This window comes from Neltuma alba, unplaced genomic scaffold (genome assembly GCF_004799145.2).
Source record: "Neltuma alba isolate B1F8T4 unplaced genomic scaffold, ASM479914v2 tig00000769_pilon, whole genome shotgun sequence".
Taxonomy (NCBI): domain Eukaryota; kingdom Viridiplantae; phylum Streptophyta; class Magnoliopsida; order Fabales; family Fabaceae; genus Neltuma; species Neltuma alba.
Genome location: NW_021632183.1, coordinates 5,245 through 30,836, shown reverse-complemented (window position 1 = coordinate 30,836; position 25,592 = coordinate 5,245). Strand labels below are relative to the sequence as shown.

Here is a 25,592-nt window from a genome sequence, read left to right as displayed (position 1 = left end):
GAAAAATCATTATGGAGTTTTTTTTTGAAAAAAAATGTAATTATTAAAAAAAATCTCATAACAAGTTGACAACATTCAATAACAAATTTCAGTGTAAGAAGTAACAACAACTTCATATTACTTACTTGTTATTGAGATGTTTTTAAGAATAGTACGTTCTTTCGTTGGAACCTTACAATGATTTCCCCAATTTTTAATGACTTTTATATTGTTAGGCATGAACAATTGCTGTATTTTATCTCATATGTCCCAAATAAGGGGCTCATCGTGTATAGATGAGTCACGCGAATTTGATGAAATATGATGAAATTGCTTGTAAATACATATGTAAAGTCTGCAAAAATTATGGAGATATAGCCACTTGTATATTTAAGTGCGAATTGTCAATTTAGAAAGATGACTTTTGAATCCATATTTAAAATGAAAGTGTGAATTTAATTTGAAATGTGAGTGTATATAAAAAAAATTTAATACTCATGGAAATTATTAAATATCTAATAAAAACATCAAAAATATTTTTTTTTTAAATGCCTTATGACGAGGATTAGAGGGAATGCTATTTTTCTTCCCATCGTTATTGTGAAATGAAGATAGATTTTTTAAGGTTTAAGAAAATAATGGAGTACGAAAAATTAACATCATGGACTTTATAATTTCAATGGCTCCAATGAAAAAGCCGATAAAAAGAGTTTTGATTTTTTAAAGTTTTTCCCATATTAGTATATTTCATATTATTTTAAGGGAGGAATGACGACTTTGTCAGCCGGAAGACTAGCTAATGGTGGGGTTATCAATACTATTGCTGGACCATGGATTAGTTTGCATTTATGAGTATGAATTACCGTTCTTACGGGCCGTCCCCCTCACATTGCCGTTTCTTTTTTTTTTTTTTTCTTTTTCTTTATTAATTGCCGCCGGTGACATGGACCATGGTGGAGGAATTTCAAAAACAATAATCTCATAACAAGTGAATGCCTGCATCGGTGCAATATATATATAAATTATATGTGGGTAATTTAATGAACAAGCTGTTAAAATTGGTTTATGAATTGTTTTAATTTAATTACACTATATCTAACTGATCATCGTGATCTTTTTATGTCTATGACTATTCACTAATCAAACAGTCATTTTAAGAATGCTTTTTTCCTTAATATAGAAGCTAATTAGAGAGTTGATATTAGTTCTATATATAAGATCTATTGTCTCCAGTCCTAATTATAAGACCTTGTTTATAATCTATAAACAAGATTTTATAATTAGAACTGGAGGTACAGTATTTCACATATTTATTAATTTTTTTAAATTAAATATATTGATATTCTCCCAGTAATAATCAAGTAGGAGGGAGAGCCAGAGAATTAAGAAAAATACTCAGAGTGTTTTTTTAAAAAAAATCATTTCAATTAATTTAACTAATATTTTTAATTTATCCAAATTAGTTAAATAGGTTTGGAGTATAATATTTTGGTCCTTCCTCTTTGAAGGTGGCGCCCAGCTCAGACATATGGTTGAAGAAAATTCCAACCTGTGTTAGTTATAACTGTACTGATGTGCAATTAGTGAAATTTCATTAATATATTGACTGAGACAGAACCAACGCGTCTTGTATTATATCCAGCCTCTGTTAGTCTTGTATTCTATTCTTGCCCACGCTACTTTACTGACATACTCGAACTCCTAAGAAGCCAAGACTCCTCGCCGGCGATGAATCGAACGTATATGGGTGGCGATGGAACTCCGACGGGATTTGGGCCTCGAGCTCATGGCTCACCGCTACGGCCTCCGCCTCCGCCTCGGCATCTGTCTCCGCCTCGGCCTCGGCATCTTTCTCTGCCTCGGCCTCCGACTTATTCTCGGAGGCCGTCTTCACCTCCGCCTACAGAGTTGGTCCCTGCCCCAACTTCACCGGCACCCATGCCGGAGTTTGTATTCTCTGTTGAACCACCTCCGTCATCCCCCGGGTCTCCATCAATCTGGCAAATTGCAGGATCAGTGATTGGTTCGGTGGTGATATTGGTGCTGTTAGCATGGCTTGGGAAGAAAAGGAGGACGGGAAAAAAGGACAGCGAAAGCGGAGGTAATGAACTTCTTTTGCATGGGAGAGTTTGGTGCAGGATCGATTTCACAAGAGAAAAAAAGACACGAAAATATCCCCGCTCTTCTCCCCCCTTTTTTATTTAATTTTACTTTTATCATCACTTCGTATTTTACATAAAAATTATCCGTCTCGTTCGTCTCCTTCTTTGGATACTTCGTATATACGAAATTATTATCCAAACTTTAATAACTTTGATCCTGACAAGAAAAACAAAAAATTATCACCAATAAGGTTAGATCATCTTTCCTCTTCAACAATATGGTTGTTGTGCTTTGCAGATCCATCCAACCAAATCGCGGTTAACATGGCAAAACCAGGTAAGGTCAAATTCGGGAAAAAATTAAATTTTTTTTTTGTTCCTATCATTTTTAACTTGATTGTAACTCACTTTTTAAATTTTATCCTGATATAATTCAATCCTTATAGTTTTAACTCAGTTGCAACTTGACCTTTAATATCATAAAGTTTAACTACTTAAAAAATTAGTCCCTATATTTTTAAAAATAAAATTACATATTTCATAAAGTTGAGGGGCTAAAATTTTAAACAGTTAATTAAAACTATAGGATCTGAGTTGTATGGAATTAAAATGTAGGAACTAAGTTGCTCCTTCAAATTACCCTGCTGCTGATGATGGCGCGGTTATACAAATGCAGTAGTCCTTAGGAGAACTTTGATGAAGTATGATAAATCCGTTAGTTACCGTGTGCCTTGCAGAATCCAACCGAATCGCCAATTTTGGAGATCCTTTGCCGGTCAACAACCCACGCTCAACAAACAATGTACGAGGTGAGGTTAAATTCAAAATTATCTGTTTCTATGCAATCCTCCTTGGGAGAAAACTTTTATACTGCTACCTAGTTGAGAGTTCAATTTAGTCTTAAATATAAGATCTCAATTCATTTTATCTATCAAATTTATAATTCATTCTTTAAAATATCCCTATTTATTACATATGTTAAGGTGATTTCCATCCAATGTAGTTATGATGAACAAAGTTATTTTAAGAAAATTAACTCATATTTGTTATAAATAGCTAACTAACTTAACTAATTTTTTTAGTCTATTTAAATTAGTTAAGCAGTTCTTTATTATTAAGAAGCGGAGCTAGTATAGTGCAAGAACTTTGCACCCATTCTCACACGGATCCAGTTTAAGTCGATCTGGATTTAATTTGTTACGTGCACGTTGCAGGTCGGGCACCATCTCGTCCCAAAGTCGTGGATATCCCTCGCGCAGCACCAAGAATATTTACATATGAAGAATTAGAATTGGCGACAGATGGATTCTCAAAGTCAAAAAAAGTCGGGGAAGGTGGTTTTGGCACTGTCTATCAAGGAGTCCTCAATAATGAATTTGTTGCAGTTAAGAAGCCGAGATCTGGAGCCAACCAGGGAAAACAGCAGCTCCAGACTGAAATCCAGGTCATTAGCCAAGCCCGTCACAGACATATTGTTTCCCTCGTCGGATACTACATTGATGAGGATGAAGAACGTGGGAAGGACATGTTGCTTGCTTATGAGTTCATCCCAAATGGTTCATTACACTCCCACCTGCATGGTAAGACTTGGATCCATTTTCAAAAGGCAATCATGATTATAATATGTTCTTAGTACGTACATCAGTGTCTGTTATGAAAAAAGAGTGGGTTGGTATATGGTAGTTGCATATTGTAAATCTTCTGCAAGTTTATCCGTTCTAGAGGAATTGATATCTGGCCTGATCTTAGGTACAAGTCATAAAAATACTAAGAATACATAAAATCATTCAGGAAAAGGCACAAAAATTATAGACTGGGAAACAAGGATGAAGATTGCTATTGGATCTGCAAAAGGATTCGCATATCTTCATGAGGGCTGTGAGTTTACCTGGAATTCCCAATCTGTAGAAATCTTAATTAATTGAATTTATTATTTTTGTAATCTTACTTTTAATTATATGCGTGTTTCGTTTTAGGTAAACCCAAAATCATGCACGGTGACATCAAACCCCATAACATTCTTCTTCTTGATGATTTTCAGCCAAAGGTAGGTCTCCCTGGTGGTGACTTCATAATTACTGAATATGTGGAATCCACACAGATGCAAGTTCCTATGCCCTCAGATTTTCAATCAAAACAAACCTCACTTTCCTTGCAAACACATTGGATTTTGTATGAAATAGAAATATATATAGAATTGCAAATTAAATAGATGAGAAGATGGCTTTTGGTCAAAAAAATGTAATTGAAAAAGGTTTGAAATCGCAGTCTTGTTTCGATGCTTCGTAACTAGTATCACGAGGAGTTCCAAATTGTTTTCCCTTCACCAAATTAAAGAATCCATTCAATTACATATTAACATGCTACAAAGTTATTGGGCTTGGCTCATCTTGAATTCCAACGTGGTGCTTTGAGCATCGATATATGTTATGTCTATAACAAAATAATTATTTGTGCTTGTATCTATTAATTAATCAGATAGCAGACTTTGGACTTGCACAGCTTCTATCTGACAGTGTTACCCACGTCTCTATGTCGCAAGCCCAGGGAACCGTGGGGTAAGTCTTAGTCTTGTCATCTATAGTCTTCACCTTTGAATCTCATCCCACTATATATATGTGAAGTACATGGAGTGCCATGGGATACTGCTTTTTTCCTTTTGATTGTCCCCGTTTTCCGTTAACTGTGTTTATTATTTCAATAATCTGTAAAAAGTTCTGCTATATATATATGTATATATATCGTTGGAACACAGATATTTAGCTCCAGAGTACTTTGAAGGGAAACTCAGTGAGAAGTCAGATGTCTACGCCTTTGGTGTTGTACTTTTAGGGATGATTACAGGACGACAACCTTGTGACTTCAGAGGGGCCTTGGTTAAATGGGTATGTACAGTACTTCACCGATATTTACAGTCTGGTTTGTTCGAATTTGTTTAGAGACGAACGATCTTACCTTAGATAACAGAATAGGGCTGTTTTAAATGTTCATAAAAGGTTCTTTCACTCTGGATTTTTTGTTTCTATATTTTTTTTCCCCAGATTAGTTACGAAATATAACTATAACTAGTTCATGAAGATATCAAGCATAGCTGTCTCAAATTTCAGTAGAAATGGTGCTGAACAAAATCTTGGATAACTGATGATAATGAATATTTGAAATTACAGGCAACTCCTCGACTCATCGCAGCCTTGGAATCGAGAAACTTTGAGGCTCTTGCTGATCCAAGGTTGCAGAATCATTACGACCCGGAAGAGATGTTTCGGATGGTTTCTTGTGCTGCCAATTGCGTTTGCGTTTCACCCGCGGCTCGTCCACGAATGAGCAAGGCACGTACTATATATATGTTTTCGCATTTCAAACTACAGTTTTGGTCCCGCGCATAAACGTGATTTTAAAATTTCCAACGTCTATCCTAAATGGTGCATATATTTGCCTCACTATCAACCTTACATACTACTTCTTCTGTTATTAATATAAGATCTATTTGACTAATTTGATTAGATTAATGAAGTTAGTCAATTATAAAAAATATGACATGTTTTTTTAAAAAACACTATAATCATTTTTCTTAATATTCTCCCTCACTCATTTGATTATGGTTGAGGAGTATCTATAAGAATAATTTAAAAAAAAATTAATAAATATGAGAAATAGGTCTTATATTTAGGATCAAGACTAACTTAGCAATTAGGTTCTAAGAACCGGAGAAGTATCTTCCATCTCTAGTGCAAAAGCTAACAGTTAGTTACGAATTGAGTTTCATCTTAAATATTACTATCTTCGGTCGTAAATATGTATATTTTGTCATTAATTTATTATTTTTTTATTATAAATTTTTATAATTATAACTTTGATTTTTCATCATATTTATTGAAACTTATTTCCAATCCATATTTTTCTTTATCATATAAATGATATGATATTGAAAGAGTTATTAAGATAATTAATTAAATTTTCAATCAAGTATTGTATGTCTACATTAACTAAATTACTTGAATTTTTACCCAATATGATAAAATATTATATTAAACAAATAACTATTTGTGAAAAAGATTAAGGAGAAGAAAAAGAAAATGCTTAAATTTTTCAGAACAGTTTTACTCAAAATTAGGAGTAATGTAGGATGATGAAGGATAAGTTAGTAAATAAGTTTTTTTTATTAACTTATAATGTGAGGGAGCAGGTGGTTCAAGCTTTGGAAGGAGCGATTGTCCTGGATAATCATCTCGCGGAGGAAGCCGCTTCAAGACTTCAACCGCAAGCATCCATGGAGGCTAAGAGAGAGATGGCGCTGGTGACAATCTGAGTCTGATCAATATCACCTCCTCCAGGGTTCTGCCTCCAAAATGTCCAAATGATATCAATTAAGGCTCTGGTATTTTTCAGAACATCTGCTACAATAATGTTGCACAGATGGTATGTGGTTATTTCTAGTTGTTTTGATATCTGGCCCCTTTGAAAAAACTCATGACTAACTTTTCAATGATGATTTATGAAGTACAAAATAAGTACATATGTAAACGGTGTTTTATCTCGACTAATATAAATCGTGCTTGTAAATTATTTTGATGGTGATGGAAAACAGGACCATGGTTTCATTTATATATTGAACTTCCGTAAGCTCTATATATGTGTGTTCGAAGCGTTTCTGACGAATTAGTGTGTGGATTTGATTTGATGTAAATAATTATTATTTTGGGTAAACTGTAAATTTATGCAAATAGAATTAATTGATAACTAAGCCTAACATAGATTAGCCCCTTGCAAATTAACACAAATTTCCTTGAATTCTTCCTAATTAAGAATTGAGTCCTAATATAATGAGCTCAATTGAAATTAAAAAGTGTATAAGCAGGCCCCTTGAGTTGAATTTTGATTTTATCTACTACGGAGTTTAAATGCAAAACTAATTCTAACGTTATGCAGGAAGACAATCTTGCGATCAAAACTCCACTCGACCTTCCATGGTTGAAACTACATCCTCATTGACGAACCCCTGCAGCTCCGGCCACCAAATCGCTCTCCTTAGTCATATCATGATTATGAGATTATTCTAATTTATATATCCAATTCAGATTGCATATGTAACCTCAACATGTAATGACGTATACATTGGAATCATGAAACATTATTAGAACCCATTTATATAAAATAATACTTGCTTCATATTGTATAATAGACTATTAGATATGATTTTCCAGCTGACATTTTTTTTTATGTATGCATCAGCTCCCAAATAAGATGTTCAGCAAAAACCTCACTTATTAGCCTTCATATTTAAAGGAGTATCAATATTTTTATTAAAAGGTGAGAATATTCCTTGATGGTTTTATTCACATACAATATTATTAGCGGGTAACCTCGGCCTCAAGAGAGCCTGGGAAGGGGGATTCAGACAGATCGTCCTGAAGAGCGACTCGCAAGAAGCTCTGAACTTAATTCAGATGACCCAAACGGAGCTGCATGAGGAGTCCTCTCTGATTGACGAAGCCAAGAGCATGCTTCGAAGAGATTGGAAGGTGAGTTTTCAACAGATCGACAGAGAGGACAATAGGAAAGCGGATATGCTTGCGAAGCGCGGGTTAGCTGCGGGATACGGCCTGCAATTTTTTGGCCCTGAGGCCACGGCGCAGATTCTTCTCTCGGATACGGGAGATCAGTTTTTCTCTTATTGGTTGCTTGTTTTTTCTGCCTTGTATTTCCTGCATATCAAAAAAAAAAAAAAAACTCTTATGATGCTTGATATATGTACAACATGCATAATTGACCCATGCATAGCATGCATCCTCATATGCACAAGCTTGACTTTATCAGTTTCAATTTCATTATAGAAAACTTGCTGACCAAGTAGCTGATTGGCCCACTATCCACTAAACACGCAAATTCACATCGGGCCAATCTAATCTACTCTTGGTGGACCCAAAGACACTCAGGGTCTGTTTGGCTCAATAAGAGGAAGGGGAGGGGAGAGATTTTAATGGAGGGAAAGGGAGGGGAGGAGAGTGGAAGGATTTTAATATTACCTTGTTTGGTTTATGAGAGAAGGGGAGGAAAAAATATTTTGACATAGACAATTTGCCGTCATTTTATTTAAGATATGAACATAATGGTCACAACATGACAAAATATAGGCATAATGGTCAACACCTGGCAAAATATTACCCTTTCCCTCCAAATCCTCCCAATTTTGGAGGGGAGGGGAGGAAAATTTTTTTTAAATTTTTCTTCCCCTCCTAAAATTTGTTTGTTGCCAAACAAGGAAAAATGATTAAAATCCCTCCCCTCCCTTCCAAATCCCTCATACCAAACACACCCTTAGAAAATATTTTTTTTATAAATTGAGATAAAACTCTTTAAACATACTTACCTCGTACACTTCCGTCTTCAAAAAGCAAATCCAAACACCCTGAGGACATTAATTACATAATTTTTCTTAAACTTATAAACTACTCAATAATTATTTATGGCAAATCCACCATTAATTCCATTAATTACAGAATTTCAATGAAACCATCAAAACAATTAGATATTACACTCCTGAAATAAATAATGTACCATATGGTTTTATTTGAAACACACGCATGCAAAATATCCAACTCAAACATATAATGTTTAACCAGAACCTCATGTCTATTTCCTTTGGAATGAAATTGTAGACTGGCGTTCATATTCAAGTTTCATGTCTATTTGAATATTTAGGAGGCAGCACTACTAGAGGGAGTGATACTGATTAGAGTTCCCCCTACATGGATTCCTCGGATAATTGACGTCTAGGGGCGATGTTCTGGGTCGGGTCATTATCTAGGCCAGGCCATCCTTCTAAAGCCATAGCCACCTGCTTAGTCACAAATTAATTATATTCAACCTTGTCTTTTTTTTTTTAAAGATTTTGTTATCAAAAAGAAGCAAAGGGTTAAAAAAAAAAAACAAGAAGATCAGTTCTCAGATATTCACGTTACGTTTCGTTTGTTTAAGATTAGAAATAAAAGTGATTCCGTTTGGTTGACTAATTGAGGTAGTTGATGGGAGTTTTTGGGGGTAAAGACGTAAAGTTGGGGGTGCGTGTAATGAAAATAACCACATCTTCTGGCTTATAATTTTGATAGGCTAATCTAATTAATTATCAAAATAATCTACAAGTAAATTATTTTTAACACATTCTCCATCTTTATCTCCATGTTTCCTCAACAACTCCCTCGTTTTTAATCAACCAAAATCAATTTTTTTTTAAAAAAATAAATATACTGACGGTAAATGATATTAAAAAAGCGGGAAATACGTTAGCCCCCATCGTACTCCATCTCTATTTTAAAAACATATATTTAAATTCAAACTGTGAAATCCGTTAAGAATATTTTAAATAATAATTTAAGAGTTTTCTTTTTTATTCCCTTGATTTTATTTGTTTTGGCAAATATTTATTTATTTAATATAATGTTTTTATCATATAGGGGTTGAAGTTTAAATAATTTAGTTAAAGTGGACATAAAAAGGGTAAAAAAAAAAACGTGAACATAAAAAACTTGATTTGAAATTTAATTAGTTCTCTTAATGAAAATATACTTAACTAAATATATGTTTATAAATGTGTAGGAAAAAATGTGTTTGAAAATTTTAAACTATAAATTTAAATGATTTACATAATCTCTCATACTTACATCATTTGTGCTTTATGATTAAAAAAAAAAAAGGTATTTGAAATATAAACGTGTAAATAATTCTCATATTAAGGTAGGGATTTTAGTGAAGACAAATTTGAAAAGTCAATTACTCAATCTTGACTATCAACTAGTTGGATTGATGGAAATGGAATGTCAAATAAATAAAAAAATATTTGTCATGCATTTTAATTTTAAAGGAGATTTATATATGTTTTTAAAATAGAAAAAAATCTCTATAATTCAGGTAAAACAAAAGGATGTTTAGTGTATCTTTCTTTTAAAAAAATCAATTTAAGGGGAAAAAATCCAATCCTAATAGATTTCTTTAGTACGGAAACCAACAAAATATAATTAAACAAAACTGAATAAAAAATTCAACCATTTATGTTTCAGTTATCAGTATATATGTAAGATTTATAGCAAGTCATATAAGCACTGTTTACTTTTGCCCAAAAAATATATATATATATATATATATATATATATAAAAGCACCGATACTTTGGGATAGACATAAAATCACTTTTATGCGCATACATATAACACACATAACATATAATATATATATATAAAAGACCAAAGTGCCCTAACCTGGCTCATTTGAGGACGACGCGCGGAGGACTGGTGAATGCCACTGGCAGCACAAGAAACCATTCGAAACATCTCTTCCGGGTTGTAATGGTTCTGCAACCTTGGATCGGCAAGAGCCTCAAAGTTTCGATCTTCCGAGTTCAAGACTGCTAAGAGTTCAGGTTCTGACTGTGATCGATCGGTAACATGCATGTATTAGTGCCGAAATTTCAAGTATAATTAGTTATCTATGATCTTGTTGAGCACCATTTCTTTGTTAAAATTTGATACATATCTTGAACTAGTTATAATCTGAAAGAACGTTTTATGAACATTAATAATAATGCAGCCCAATTCTGTTATATATCTGAGGTCAGGTCTTTCGTCTCTAAACAAATTCGAAGAACACAGACTAACCGTGTTATCTGTGAAGTCACTGGGTTTTCGTCCTGTGATCAACTCCAAAAGCACAACACCAAAGGCAAACACATCTGCCTTCTCAGTGGCTTTTCTCCCTCGAGTATATTCTGGAGCTAAACATCTGAGTTCCAACGATATATATAGCAGAACCTTTTGGAGATTGAAACAAACAGTTAACGGAAAACCTTCCTTGCATTTTTGTGGATTCCACATGTTCAGAAATTATAAAGTTACAAGACAGACCTACCTTTGGCTGAAAATCTTCAAGAAGAAGAATGTTGGCTGGTTTGATGTCAAGGTGTATGATTCTGGGTTTACCTAAAATGAAACACCAATATTATTGACTTCAAAAGGTAAGATTACAAAAGTAATAAAGTGTTAATTAAGCAGGTAAACTCACAGCTATCATGAAGATATTCCAATCCTCTTGCGGAGCCGATAGCAATCTTCTTCCTTGTTTCCCAGTCTATAGTTTCTGTGTCCCTTCCTGAGTGATTATATGTAGATCAGGCAAGATATCAATTCCTCTAGAGAACATTTATGATGAACATATCCATATATGTTATAATTATTCCCTTCTAAAAATGGGTCCAAGTCTTACCATGCAGGTGGGACTCTAACGAACCATTTGGGATGAACTCATAAACAAGCATCATGTCTCTCCCACGGGCTGCATCTACATCAATGTAGTATCCAACCAGCAAAACAATATGTTTGTGACTGGCTTGGCTAATGGTATAGATTTCAGTCTTGAGCTGCCGCTCCCCCTCCGATCCCTCTGATGTGATGGGGCTCAGGAGTTTAGCTTCTTAATTGCAACAATAATATCATTATTAGGGGGGAGGGATCCTTTATAGACTGTGCCAAAACCACCTCGGCCGAGTCTATTTGACACTGAGAATCCATCTGTTGCCAATGCTAATACTTCATATGCAAATATTCTTGGTGAGTGTGGGAGGTCCAGGACTCCGGGACAAGATAGTATTCGATCCGCAAATAACAATAGTATTCTCCTAATTTTTCTCTGTGTCATCATCAGTAGGAACAGATACTTTCGAACTTAACCTTACCTAGCTGTGTTGCAAGGTTTTGCAACCGTGGCTTGTTGACCGACAAAGGATTCCCGACACTGGATTCTGCAAGGCACAGTTGTAACTAAGGGATTATCCTGCTTCATTAAAAGTTACTTTTCAAGACTTTCATTTCCTTTTGGATATAGCAAACAAATTCCAACAAATCTAGCTCGAGTTGGGTGTAAAGTTTTCCCGAGAGGATTGCATTTGTGCTGCGTCATCATCAGTTGCAGGCTAATTTGAGGGGGAATATAATTAAAAAGCAGCAGATAATTTTGAATTGGGAAAGTTAATCTTTTTTGTGCTTGTATTTTTTCACTTTAGGTCACAACAACGTAATCCCTATAGTTTGACTATGGGGAAAACTTACCTCCAGTTGCTTATATCCAGTACAACCAGTTTTCCAATTAAAAACTGCCCTCTGGATTCATTAAACAGGTCATTATTTAACGGTGTTTCCTTTTTCCATCTCCGTTTAAGAGCACAAATCCCTAGCAAAAGCCATAACCCACCATGCTGAGCCATAATGCCGGCCTTACGTTCTATCTCATAGGCATAGGATATTGCCAGAGACGGTCACGCTAGGGAGCAAGATGACGGCGCCGTTCATCACCAGTTTAAGGGAAGCTCGAGAGGAATCAGGGCAACAATCAAGACTAGAAGGGTGGATGGTTTGTGCTCAATTAAACTTGATTGTTCTGAATTCTAATGAGTGTAAGGAAGAGTCTGATTCTGGCAAAGGAGATGATTCGGACCTATTTGGAGATGAGATTAGCACGCAAACCGATAGAAAAAGCAAGATCAAACCTTCGCTGAAGACAAGCCATTGCCGTTTGAAATAGGGATGGTCGACTCAGAACAGAGAAGGACGCAGTCGAAACCAGAGCAAGTATGACCAGATCGATCATGATGGAAGTGGCGGCGGCTAAGATGTAAGCCATAGGCAAGAAGGTCGCGGTGTCGACTCGGAGCTCGGTGGTGGAGATGGTCGGAGAGCTTGGATTGTTTTGTCTGCTTTTCTCTTTGCTACGTTAAGGGTTAAGGCGAGGCAGAGGCTCGTGATGAAAGTCCAGTAACAGTGGTCGCCTCTGTTTCAGTGAAATCTTAGAGCACGAATTGATTTTCCCTTGAACGAAGGTGGAGAAGACGACGAACTGATTTTCTCATGAACAGGGGAGGAGAAAATATAAACATCGTTAAATGGGTCATTTAATGAATCCATATGATAGTTTTTTATTGAGAAACTGGTTGCACTGATACAACTAACTGGAGGTAAGCTTTCTTGTTTAACTATTTAAAATTTTAGTCACTGAAATTCATTTTATTTTTAAAAATACAGGAACTAATTTCTTAAATGGTTAAACCATATAAACTGCTTCATATTGAGTTAAAGTTCAGGGTTTAAGTTATAATCAAGTTAAAACTTTAAGGCTCAAGTTACATGGAATCAAAGTTTAAGAATTAAATTACAACTCATTCAAAAATATTTGGATCAAATTTTCCTTAGCTTGAGAGACACGGCGAGGTCTACTGGCTGGGGACGGCTTTGCGACTGCGGGTTGTTGGCGGCCATAACAGCGATTTCGTTGTTTTCTCCAACAACAGTATTGAAATTAGAGGCTAATTAACAGTTGAAAAGGAAAAATACGGATAATTTCTTTTTGTTTCTCGTTTTTTTATTTCTAGAAAGGTCCAAATTATTTTCTTAACAAATATATTATTTTAACTTAAACATATAAATTCCCTTTCCTTTATATCATCAAAATTTAGTAATCTCTTCATGTAGATATATGAAATCACTTTAAGAAGGGTCTATCAGTGTTATTATATAATGTTAAGGTGCAACCAACACTCCGAATTAATTTTAAAAGTACATCCAGTATCTTAAACTATTTAGTAGTACAATTCTGCTCATAAACTATTAAAAATGGAGCTATTTCACCCCTAACTAACAGAACCTTAACTCCGTTATTGTTCATCATCTTCTGCAGAACAATGAGGAAACTATCATCTTCATAGAGCAGCACAGAGAGGGACAAGAAGATTACAGGAGACAGTCCTGTTCACCGCTCTGCTTGAAACTCAACCACCACCCCGAGCTCTATGAAATTGCGCGGTGAAAGAGATAGTTATGCAGTGAAAATGAAATGAGAGAATGAGATGACTTCTGCTTACGATGGACTTGCCTAGTTGAAACATCCAAAAGAAATTAATGTAAAGAGCAATGAAACGCATGCCCCATAGCTATAACAAGACAATTCTATTTTCTGGGGATCCTGGAGAGAATGAAAATTTGAAAAATTGTACAGTCCCTTATACCCATATCAATCTCAGGCAATCTCAGCATTTCGAACCCACAGTTTGAGAGAAGTTTAAGGCGCAAAATGGAAGACGGCATAGTTATAGTCCATATGCTTGTCGGCGACAGTGGTGGGACGAGAAGCCAGAGATCTGTCGTTGTGGTGAAGCACTATTTTGCGACTTCCCAGCTGCTAATCGCATGGTCTTGGACAGTCCCCTGATGAAGACAATGAAGAGTAACGGAGTTAAGATTCCATTAGTTACGGGTGAAAACTGCTCCATTTTTAGTAGTTTTGGGGCAAAATCGCACTATTAAATAGTTTAAGATACTGATACACCTTTAAAATTGGTTTGGATTATTGAATGCACCTTATCCCCATTACATATTACTATCCATCATATCGTAATAAGGAATTTGTTGTTAAACAACAATAAAAACTTATCCCCACTAATGAAATCGATCAGTTACGTGAATTGCTTAAAGGTTAAGTTACAAATTTGCTTTGAAAGTTTTCATTTAGAAATACTGCCCACTCAAAATTTTTTTTTTGGAAATAAATTTGTCTCGGAAGTTTAAAATCGTGGCGATATTGTACCATTAAATATATTAACTGTTAACATCACTATTGTAATGGTTAGTTAGTTTTTTAACAGTAGGAGGCAATATTACTACGATTCTAAACTTCAAGGGCAAATATGTTTTTTTTTTTTAAAAAAAAACTTTTGGGGGCCTAGCGTGTATCCTGTGTGAAAACTTTAAAGGTAAGTTTGCACCTTAATCCATTACATAATGACTTTGTGTTGTAACGCACATTATCAACAAAAATATTTTAAGAAAGACTACTCTTATTTATAATAAATAACTACCTTAATTAATTTTTTAATATTCGCAAAAGAGTTATCTAATGAAACAAGAAAACAAACAAGATCTAATTTTCTCATGAATTTAAGATTTAACCTTACTAATCATGCTTATAAGTGGAAACAGGCTAGACAACCTATTAGGAGCCTATGCCTTAACTTGTTTAAAAATAGAAATAGGCCCAGGACTTTTTGAAAGCTTATTTAGCTTAAAAAGTATTTTGATAAGCCTGTTAGGTCAACTTGAGTTTATTATAAGTTTATAATTATAATAATATGAGAAAATTAGTTTATTCCATTATTTTTAATGTGCTATTTTAATTTTTTTTTTACACATAGTTAACGTCTCATTGAATTTTGAAATCTAGTCTGCATGTAAAGATAAGGATATAATTTAAAATAGTAGTGTCAATAAATAACGTGATCTTTAAATTCTAAAAATATAGATTAAATAGTAGTGAAAAAAATTTATTCTAGAAGAATAGCTAAAAAGAAGAGAAAGAATTGATAAATTAATTAACTTATATGTTATGTTAATCAAATCATAATACACATTATTCGTTGTAAAGTTAATCATTTTCTTTCCCTATTTATTTGTCCTAATTTTTATTTTAATTTTATACTTATGTTTAGTCTTATTCCAAATTTTTACATACAATTATAACTTGTTTTAAATAATATTAACTATAATTAAGATTTAAAATAGTACTTATAACATTAAAAATTAAATAAAAGACAAGATTAAAAAATAATTATCATGTATTATGTATATTTTTTTTTCATTAGTCCATGTATTTTTTATTATATATTTTAAAATTTTTAAAATTAAAGACTTTTTTAACAGACTTAGGTTAAATCAAGTTTTTGTATAGAGCAGGCCCATGCCAAGAAAAAGGCTAATGACACATCACACGCCAAGCTTATGTTGGCTTGTTACTAGTGAGGCTTGACTTTTTAAGAGCAAAATCTAGCCTGCTCCTAATTTGTTTCCACCCTAATTGTGCTTAAAAAGGCATAGTGCCGAGTAATGGCTGGGAATTGTTTTGTGATAATGGTCGTTGACTAGCGAAATGGCAATTTGTTTGGATGGATCTGTAAAGCACAGCAACGATTTAGTGTCATTACTCACCTCCTACTTTCTCCTTACATAACTAAAAATTACTTCTTCTATCTTTTATTATAAGATTTAACTAACTGAATTATATGATTTAAAAAAATTCTTACAATCACCTAAAAGTAATAAATAGATAGAAAATTTACTTTTTTTTCCCAAAGTTTCTCTTATTTATAACTAGGTAAGTGAGTGAGAAAAAAATAAGAAAAAAAATGTATGGAAAAAATAACAAAAAAGGTCAACTAAATAAGGGTAAAATAAGTAAAGTGTTGTAAAATTACAAGAAATAAGAAGACTAGAGAGTAGAAAAGAGAACAAGAGATAGATAAGACAATGGCTTTTTTTTTCATTTACTTTGTTTCATGGTCCAAATGCCTTGTACATGCCCTCTATTTATAGGCCTCCAATCATTAAAATCCTATAATAAGGTTACAAAGGAATAAAGAATATCATAATGACATTAACAATTAATCAGAAACTCCTCCCAAGTCATTCATTAGGAAGGTTATGTAGTTTATGACACTTGAAAGTAAGGAATCCTATGAGAATCCTAAGAGTTAGGGGTTATGGGCATCCACTCATGTAATATTTATAATATTCTCTCTTGGATGTCCATAACGAGTATTGTGCCTCATTAAAACCTTACTAAAAAAAATCTATTAGGACAAAAACCTAGTGGAAAAAAAAAGAGTACATAATATTTACTCTCCCTAATGAATGCATCATTTTAAGTCTTTAAATCTGCGCATTCTAATACCATACAGTAACTTCTCAAATGTTCTAGTAAGCAATGTCTTGGTGAACAAATCACCAGGGTTATCACATGAGCGAATTTGTTGAACATCTAGATCACCACTTTTCAAAAGATTGAGTGAAAAAGAACTTTGGAGAAATATGTTTTGTTCTATCTCCTTTGATATATCCTCCCTTTAATTAAGCTATGCATGTTGTATATTATCTTCATATAATATTGTTGGAATCTTCTGTTCAAGGGAAAAACCACACATTTTTTTAAATATATTGAGTCACTGACCTCAGACAAATAGACTCTCGACTTGCCTCATGAATTGCAATTATTTCTGTATGATTTGATGAGATAGCTGATAAAATTTGTTTTGTTGAGTGCCATAATATCACTGTACCTCCACAAATAAAGAAAAATCCTATTTGAGACTTGTCTTTATGTGGATTTTATAGAAATCCTGCGTCTGCACTAATTAATTATTATTCTGATTTATTAGAGTAAAATAATCTCATATCAATTGTCCCTCGGAGATATCGAAATATACGCTTAATGCCATTTCAATGCCTTCTTATTGGGGAGGAAGTAAATCTTGCTGATAAATTAACAACAAATGCAATATCAAGTCATGTTGAATTGGTAAGATACATTAATGCATCTATAGTACTAAGATTTGGTACTTTTGGACTAAGGAGTTCTTTCTCATCTTCTTGAGGGCGAAAAAGGATCTTTATCCTTATCAAGTGATTTTACGATCATAGGAGTAGATAATGGATGCGCCTTATCCATATAAAGTCGCTTTAATACTTTTTCAGTATAAGTTAATTGATTGATAAAAATTTTATTTGCTAAGTGCTCAATTTGTAAGCCAAGGCAAAACTTTGTTTTTACAAGATCTTTTTATTTCAAATTATTTCTTTAAACAATCACCTGCTTTTTTAAGCTCTTCGGGAGTTCTAATAATATTTAAATCATCCACATAGATAGTAATTATAACAAACTCTGATCCATTTCTTTTTATAAAAACACACGGGCAAATTGGATCATTTTTATAACCTTCTCACAACAAATATTCACTAAATCGGTTATACCATATTTTTTCATATTGTTTTAATCCATATAAGGATTTATGCAAACGAATTGCATAATTTTCTTGAGAATTCTCACATGTTTCTAGCAATTTAAATCTTTTAGGGATTTTCATATAAATCTCAGTATTTAAAGAACCATACAAATATGTCGTAATGACATCCATTAGATGCATTTCAAGTTTTTCATGAATTGCCAAACTAATTATATATTTTAAAGTGATTGCATCAACCATAAGAGAATATGTCTCTTCATAATTAATACCAGGTCTTTGTGAAAAGCTTTGTGCTACAAGCCGTGCTTTATATCTAACAATCTCATTTTTCTCATTTCGCTTGTGCACTAAGATCCATCTGCACCTAACTAGTTTTACATCGTTTGATATGTGGACTACAAGTCCAAAAACTTCACGTTTTGAAAGTGAATTTAATTTTGCTTGAATTGCGTCTTTTCATTTTGATCAATCATCTGTATGTTTACATTCTTCAGCCGATGTAGGTTCAAGATCCTCATATTGATTAATTATTTCGACAACAATATTATATGAAAAAATAGTCAACAATTGTATTCTCTTGGTTCCATCTTTTTCTTATAATAACATAACTTATCGAGATTTCTTCATTATTTTCAGGTACCTGAGCCTCTTCTGAGGTCTTTTGACTAGTCATGTTTCGTTCCTCTCCTATAGGACTTACCTCCTCAATTTGACTATCATGATTATTTGCTGCTTTTTTCTTTCAAGGAGTTTTATATTTGGAATCTGTTAGTCTACCCCCTTTCAGATGTGATTTGGTTTTACTTGCACTTTGTAGTTGTCCTGCTGGGACATCAATTCTAATTTGAGCATTTTCAGCTGGAAGGTGAGATTTGGTAATTCTCTTAGGATCAGTAAATGCTTTCTTACAAAATAAACCAACCAAATTCGGATCCACCCTTTCGTCTCAAGACTCCCAACGTCAATGCTTTCTTTTGTTCAGCAGATGTTTGCTTCCAGGGTGAAACCGGCTTACACTTATTTGAATTACATTGTTCAAGAGAATGTTACTTCTGAAAAAAATTAGATTGTTGAAATCAACGAACAAACCAATTTGTACGCTGAACCTGCACCATCTACCAACAAAGTCAAATTATATTTACCAACGACTCAGGTGTTCATTTTTGTGAAGGAAGCAACAAATGAGGAACCAATCCTCATTCTTCAACTCATGAGAATTATCTGTCCAAGGACCAAAACTCAGCAAATCTCCCCTTCTACATTCCCCATTATTTCTCCTGTATATTTTGCAGGCCTGAACTGCTTGAGGCAGACGGTTATTGATCACAATCACTACAGGGCCAACTGTATTCACTAGTTTCTTGCTCTAGTGCCAGCTTCCTGAACTTCTTTAGGTCCTCATTGTATTGGCCAGTATGATAACCTGAACTTTCAAAGGAACTAAGTGCTCTGCTGTGCCCAGGTGTGCTTCCCTCATTCAGATCATCCAAAGAAATATCGCCTTCTAGAGCCCGAACTACCTGCTCAATGCCAGACATCTTAATCGTTACAAGCAAGCACTGCATCTTTAGGTTTTAGAATTCTATTTGCAAGCGGTCAAATTGGATGTCGGAATTTCTACATTCCAAAATATCATTAGACATTCTATCAGATTTTTCTCGGTAGCTTGCAATAACTTCACAATATATTGCAAGTCAACACTGGACTCATTTTTTCCAGAGAAATAGGTGGATGCAACGTTGGGGAGAATTCTTTGTTCATACACAGTTGGTAGAAATAGAATGTCCAAAGCAATTCATCAATAGAAAATAACAGAGAACTAAAAACATATTTCTACGCTTGGTTAACTGACCTGGCTCATTCGAGGCTGATGCCTAGCTGAATGGCGCACACAATTTGCAGCAAAGGCAATCATTTGAAGCATCTCATCAGAGTTGTAACTATTCTGCAACCTTGGATCACTCAACTATCAAATGAAAGCTGAACAGTGATGCCTTGGCCCAAAAAATAAAAAGAACTCTGATATCCTTAACTTCTTGGCGTAAAGAAATGAATATCATGTTTTTGCAATCAAATGCGGATATAACTTGGTACGGCTTTTGGCAAAATGGACTTTTATGGTCATATTAGGAGCATTTGCACAATTTACAGAGAAGAAGCCAAATTAATGACTTCCAAAATATGGCAATCCACCAATTGTTCATGGCGATATTAGTCTGGCTATTTGTTCTTCAACTAGTACCGTCAGAAAAGCTGATTTTATACAAAATCCTTTAGAACAACCAATGCTCCGGTTAAAAATATACAGGCCAGACCTTATCACCTAGTTGAAAGTAGCAGAGTACTTCAAAGGAAACAAATCCCTCACTTAAAATATCCTGCTCAGTCTGCTCTTTCTCCAACTCTTTACTCTTGTTATTCTCCCATAGTAAAATTCAATGTTTCAAAATACCAGACTGATTATTGAACTAGGATAAGGAGCAGTACACGGATCAATGGTCCAACAGCAAGGAAATTGTGGACGGACCATTCTTCTAAACATACATCATATTGTATCCAAAAAAAAATACATCATATTTTGCAATTATATTAACATATACAAAATATTAAATAATTGGATACCAAATATTAAAACATTTTGCATACAATAATAAATCTATCTGCATGAAATGGTAGGGTAGAGTCAACTAAAAATCATTAATCTTCATTACAGAATGCCATAACAATAATTAGATGAAGAAGACCAAAACAGGTTTTTGACCCATTTTATTAGTTGTTTTACTATGGCTAATCTTTTGACAAGTCAGTTTGTAGGGTGAAAAATCCATGACTGATTCACTGGTTCTCTGTCTGATATTAGCAGAGGTCTCAAAATATGTTATGTTTCCCTTGGAAGCACACCATGCTTTTGCTTTCTTCTCAGAAACCTACAACAAAAGATATGGAAGATATTGCTGTGAAGTAAAATCAACCACCACCAAGACTCTCCAAAGACGAAGAAGAAGAAGCGTCACAAATCTTCTAAGAACTCCGCCAGGAGGTCTATCCAATCCAGATAACTCAGTTAGGTGGCTATTTTCATGGATCACAAGAAGCAAACATGCCATGAAGGGAGAAGCAACTTACAACTCGGCTATTACCACGATCAACATCTATTTTGTTCCCAAGACAACAAACGGTAAGTTTTCTGGGTCAGATGGACTAGCCTGTGAAATCAATAGCTTGTCAGAAACATTCATTTTTATTTCATTAAGCTAAATTTCTTACTATCCTGAGTTAACAGCCACCTGAATAAGAAATTTTTCACGCCAGTGAGATTATCAAAAGATTTCATAACATTTACATCATGAACAAGGACACAGCAGTCTGCACCACGGTAGAAAGCAACGCCAAGACTTTAAAACCTCTCCTGACCAGCGGTATCCCAAATCTGCACATACAGGGAGACATTCTCAATCTTGGAATTGCATGTGCAGATGACAAACAGTGAGAAAACTTTATACAATAGCCTCTTTTTCTACATACTCAAAAATATGATAAATACGTGTCACTTGATTGTTATTTTTTATGAAAATATTTATTCAATTAAAAAAGATATTTTTGTGGGCTGGTATTTTTTAATATTTTTGTATTTTTACTTATGAAATATTTTTTTGAAAAGAATTTTGGATTATTTTCCTTGTGGAGGTTCCTATAACCTCAAATAGGAGAATAATCATTCAAGTTTGCGGAAGTTCTAAAAATCTCACATGGCTCTAAAAAACATTTTAAAATTACACATATATACATATATATTTAAAAAAAGGACTTTTATTTTATTATTCATTGGGCCAAAATTATTTCTCCTTTTTCTATTTTAAAATGAAAACTTGCGTAGCCACGTTGGTATTCTTACAAAGACTCCCATAGCCTCACTGATGAAACTCCTTAATCACATTTTGCTTGTATAAAATAAATGGGAGTTTAGAAAAATTTTAACTGGAATTAATAGAAAAAAATGATATTTTGAGAGCCTTAATATTGTTTCAGATTTGCAATTTCTTTTAGGGGCAAATTGGGAAAATACAGAGCCAACTTCAGAATACCAAAATGTGGAGTTTTTGAAGAAAGTCTGAAACCAATTGTGCTAGCCAACTGTACACAAATTCAACTTGCATTGAGGGACACGTGGGTAGTTCTTCTTTGACCAAGAATTCAAGTTGAAAATGAAGTGTGGGGACCGAATGGAATTGGACGGAAATTAAAGAAAGAAGTGGGGGGCTGGAGGATCTATGAAAATGATATATTATTATTAAAGAAGGAGAGATACACACGGGGGATATTATACATTCTTTCGCTTGCACCTTTTTCTCTCTCTCAACTTCAGATTATCTCGCTTTCTCCGCCACACCTCCCCGTTCGCATCAGTTCTGCAATGGCGAAGCAAATCCAAAGATCTACCCAAGCCATTCCTGCGGCCATGAGGAGCTGAAACTCTTCTTCCTTTGGAGATTCAACTGAAGCCTGAGTCATGGAGCTTGAAAGGGAGTTTGTTCAGATTTTTTTTTTCTGGATTTGGAAATACTCTTCTCTGTTCAGAACGTGTGATTTCTGATCTTATTAGCTGAGTTTATGTACTTCTTTATGATTGTTAAATCAGGATTTCGAATGTGCTATGTGTTTAGGTGTCTAATGCTCTTTTTTCGGAGTAGATTCAGTTCTGATTTTCGATTTGTTCAAATCAGATTGTAACTGAGTTGATTAAAATTTAATGGATGCTGTTAGTATTCATCTAGGAGCTCTGAATGCATTTCATGTTCTTAATCTGTGAAGGCATATTCAGATTTATCTTTCTAATCAATGCAAACGAAATATGAATAGCAATGAAGGCTAGGGAATTCTCCGAAGGAAGTTTCTCAACTTGTTGATTTCAATTCTGTTCTTTTGATACTCTGCTTCTGATCATTTTCTTTCTTATTCTACTCTTCAAAGGAATTTTTGAACCAACAATTTGCATAGGATAACTTTTCTTCAACTTAATTTGTTGAACACTCTTTTAACTGATTTTCAAGGAATCTTAGCTCCTCAAGAGATCGACCTAGGACTTGCACAATTACTACATATTTTTGCAAACTAGAATTTTTGATAAGCTCCTACGACAGAGTTTATCAACTGGCGCCGTTGCCGGGGAGTTTTGTCTCCTTGGTTCTCAGTTGCTAGAGTGTTTTGTAATCTGCCTTGAATTTTTTTTTTTATATAGAATTTTTGCTCTTCAATCTGTTATTAAAAAAAAAATTTGTTTCTGTTTTGCTGTGATTCTGCTTAGAGTTGCATTATTTTGGAGATTTTGATTCTGCAGTCATTTAGTTTTATTGCTATTTTTTTCGTAAAAAAAAAAAAAGGAGGAGAAAAGTTTATGACCAGAAATAGGGAACTTTTACCTTTAGATCCAGATCTTAATAAGACTTTAAGGGAATTGAAAAAGAGCAAACACGTAAGAACTGTAGGTTTGGAAAATAGGGAGGAAACATCTCACATAACACCCACTAGCCAATCAAGTGATTCTAATAATTTTTCTGACTCAGATTCTGCTGCAGGTGAATTTATAGACAACCATTTCATTATGGCTCAAAGAAACAATGCAAATGAGGATGATACTAGAAGCATCAGAGACATAAACAATACTGCTGCCCATTGTACTCCTAAAGGTTTCTACGCCAATGCTGCAAATTTTGAAATCAAGGGATCATTGATTAGTGCTCTTCCAAGGTTTTATGGCCTGGCTGGGAATGATGCTTATCAGCATTTGGATACTTTATATTCAGTGTGTTCAGCCATGAAACCTCCTGAAGCTAAGCTGGAAGATATGCTAATGAAGGTTTTTCATTTCTCACTAGAGGGAGGAGCTAAGGAATGGCTTCATACCCTACCTCAACATTATGCTACACTCACATGGGAACAATTGCAGAAAACCTTCTTAGACAAATATTTTCCAGCCTCACGTATCTCAAAGCTAAGAAAGGCCATTTATGGGATTTCACAAAGAGACCAAGAATCCTTATATGACTATTGGACAAGGTATTTGACTCTTATTAATCGCTGTCCAAATCATCAGTGTAGTAAGTCAAACCTTGTGCAATATTTCTATGAAGGCTTACTGCCCTCTTATAAGATGAGTATAGATGCTGCTGCAAATGGCTCTATTTTTGCTCTTACACCTAATAAGGCCTGGGAATTATTGGAGACTATGGCTAACAGCAATCAACAATTTTACACAAGAGATGTTGTAGGTGTTAGTGAAGTTACTACAGATAACTCTCAAGATATGTTGGTTCAGCTGTTGTCAAAAATGGATAAAAGGCTAGAAAGGCTGGAAAATGAAAGGCAACCGAAGGCTTGTAATGCTGTGAATACTTCCCAAGCTCTAGTGGGACCTTCTTGTATTCACTGTGCATCACCTATGCATACTAGTGAGACCTGTCCTGCACACTATGAAGACCTAGCAGCCATGTATCCAAATAGACCAAATCAGTTTCAACAAAGAAATCCCTTTTCCAATACATACAATGAAGGATGGAGAGATCATCCAAATTTGAGATGGAGAGAAGGAGGGGAAAGGGCATCTCAAGGGCTGAATAGGTTTCAAGAGAGTAGAAATTCTGCAGAAAATCAAAGGGCTGTGGTACCTCTACAAGGAGCTTCGTCATCAAAGAATGATGAGAATTTGACCAAGATATTGTCAACTATGGAAGAATTGGGGTCTAAATTGGATTGTACAAATGCAGTGAGTAATTCTAGGTTTGCTGCCTTGGAAATAAGTTTGAGCAGTGGGAGACAAAGTCATCAAATCTGAATACTTTTGTTACACAAATAGCTAATACACTCAATGAAGTTCAAGCAAAAATTGGAGGTGTACTGCCATCTAATACTGTAATCAATCCAAAGTCCTTAAATGCTATAACATTGAGAAGTGGAAAGCAAGTGAAATTTGCCACTGATGACAAGGAGGATTATAATTCTCAAATGCTGCCCACTTTGATGAAGGAGAGAGTGATTGTGAAGAAGGTGTATGAAAGAGAATAGTGCTCAAGGACATTTATTAAAGTCTGAAAGTGGGAAGGAGAATCAATTACGATCAAGGGCAAGAAAGATGATAAATCAATCTGATATGGATGAAGTTGAAGATTCTGAACGTCAAACTTGCACACATCACCACTTCAATAAGGATGAGGGAACTGTCACAGAAGAAAAGGAGCAGCAACTGAAGAGGAAAAATAAGGAGCAATTAAACTCTACTGCATCTGAGCTGTCCAGAATCCAGAAAAAGAGGTAAGAATTTCAGAACTTCCCTTTCCTAATTCCTTTCTGCTTAATAAAAAAATTTCAAATGAAAAATTAGAAAAAGAAGCTTTGAATTTGTTTAGCAAGCTAGAAGTCAATGTTCCATTGCTGGATTTCTTGAAAAGCATGCCTAAATACATGAGATTCTTGAAGGATTTGTGCACTAATAAAAGAAAATGTAAACCTAATGAGATGGTGCAGATTGGTTCTAGTGTTTCAGCTTTATTCAAGCCACAAATTCCTGTAAAATGTGCTGATCCTGGAGCATTTAGTATTCCTTGTACCATAGGTAAATTGAACATTGCTAGTGCCCTTTTAGACTTAGGGGCAGCAATCAATGTAATGCCTATGTCTATCTACACA

At 34.4% G+C, this 25,592-nt stretch overlaps 4 protein-coding genes and 1 pseudogene across 4 annotated transcripts; 3 read left to right on the top strand and 2 right to left on the bottom strand.

Annotated features, from left to right (window-relative positions):
• Positions 1-1,722: 1,722 nt before the first annotated feature.
• On the top strand, positions 1,723-2,556 carry LOC114745103 (leucine-rich repeat extensin-like protein 3). The gene is made up of 3 exons (XM_028933248.1): positions 1,723-2,080; positions 2,380-2,418; positions 2,528-2,556. Exons 1-3 carry the CDS (start codon positions 1,723-1,725, stop codon positions 2,554-2,556), a joined length of 426 nt encoding a protein of 141 aa, XP_028789081.1.
• Positions 2,557-2,782: 226 nt separating this feature from the next.
• LOC114745096 (proline-rich receptor-like protein kinase PERK3) lies at positions 2,783-6,390 on the top strand. The gene is made up of 8 exons (XM_028933240.1): positions 2,783-2,890; positions 3,296-3,661; positions 3,873-3,959; positions 4,058-4,128; positions 4,560-4,639; positions 4,837-4,966; positions 5,249-5,410; positions 6,268-6,390. The coding sequence occupies exons 1-8, from the start codon at positions 2,785-2,787 to the stop codon at positions 6,388-6,390; spliced, it is 1,125 nt and encodes a 374-aa protein (XP_028789073.1). The 5' UTR covers positions 2,783-2,784.
• A 1,085-nt stretch (positions 6,391-7,475) lies between these two features.
• On the bottom strand, positions 7,476-12,332 carry LOC114745088 (putative proline-rich receptor-like protein kinase PERK6). The gene is made up of 10 exons (XM_028933227.1): positions 12,320-12,332; positions 11,805-11,870; positions 11,336-11,410; positions 11,135-11,221; positions 10,982-11,052; positions 10,732-10,884; positions 10,336-10,503; positions 8,853-8,919; positions 8,452-8,490; positions 7,476-7,786 (listed from the first exon to the last, which is right to left on the bottom strand). Exons 1-10 carry the CDS (start codon positions 12,330-12,332, stop codon positions 7,476-7,478), a joined length of 1,050 nt encoding a protein of 349 aa, XP_028789060.1.
• Positions 12,333-19,225: 6,893 nt separating this feature from the next.
• On the bottom strand, positions 19,226-22,421 carry LOC114745080 (ras-related protein Rab-7a-like; annotated as a pseudogene).
• A 1,090-nt stretch (positions 22,422-23,511) lies between these two features.
• Positions 23,512-24,971, top strand: LOC114745071 (uncharacterized). Its single transcript, XM_028933211.1, has 2 exons — positions 23,512-24,676; positions 24,763-24,971. The coding sequence occupies exons 1-2, from the start codon at positions 23,512-23,514 to the stop codon at positions 24,969-24,971; spliced, it is 1,374 nt and encodes a 457-aa protein (XP_028789044.1).
• The last annotated feature ends 621 nt before the right edge of the window (positions 24,972-25,592 follow it).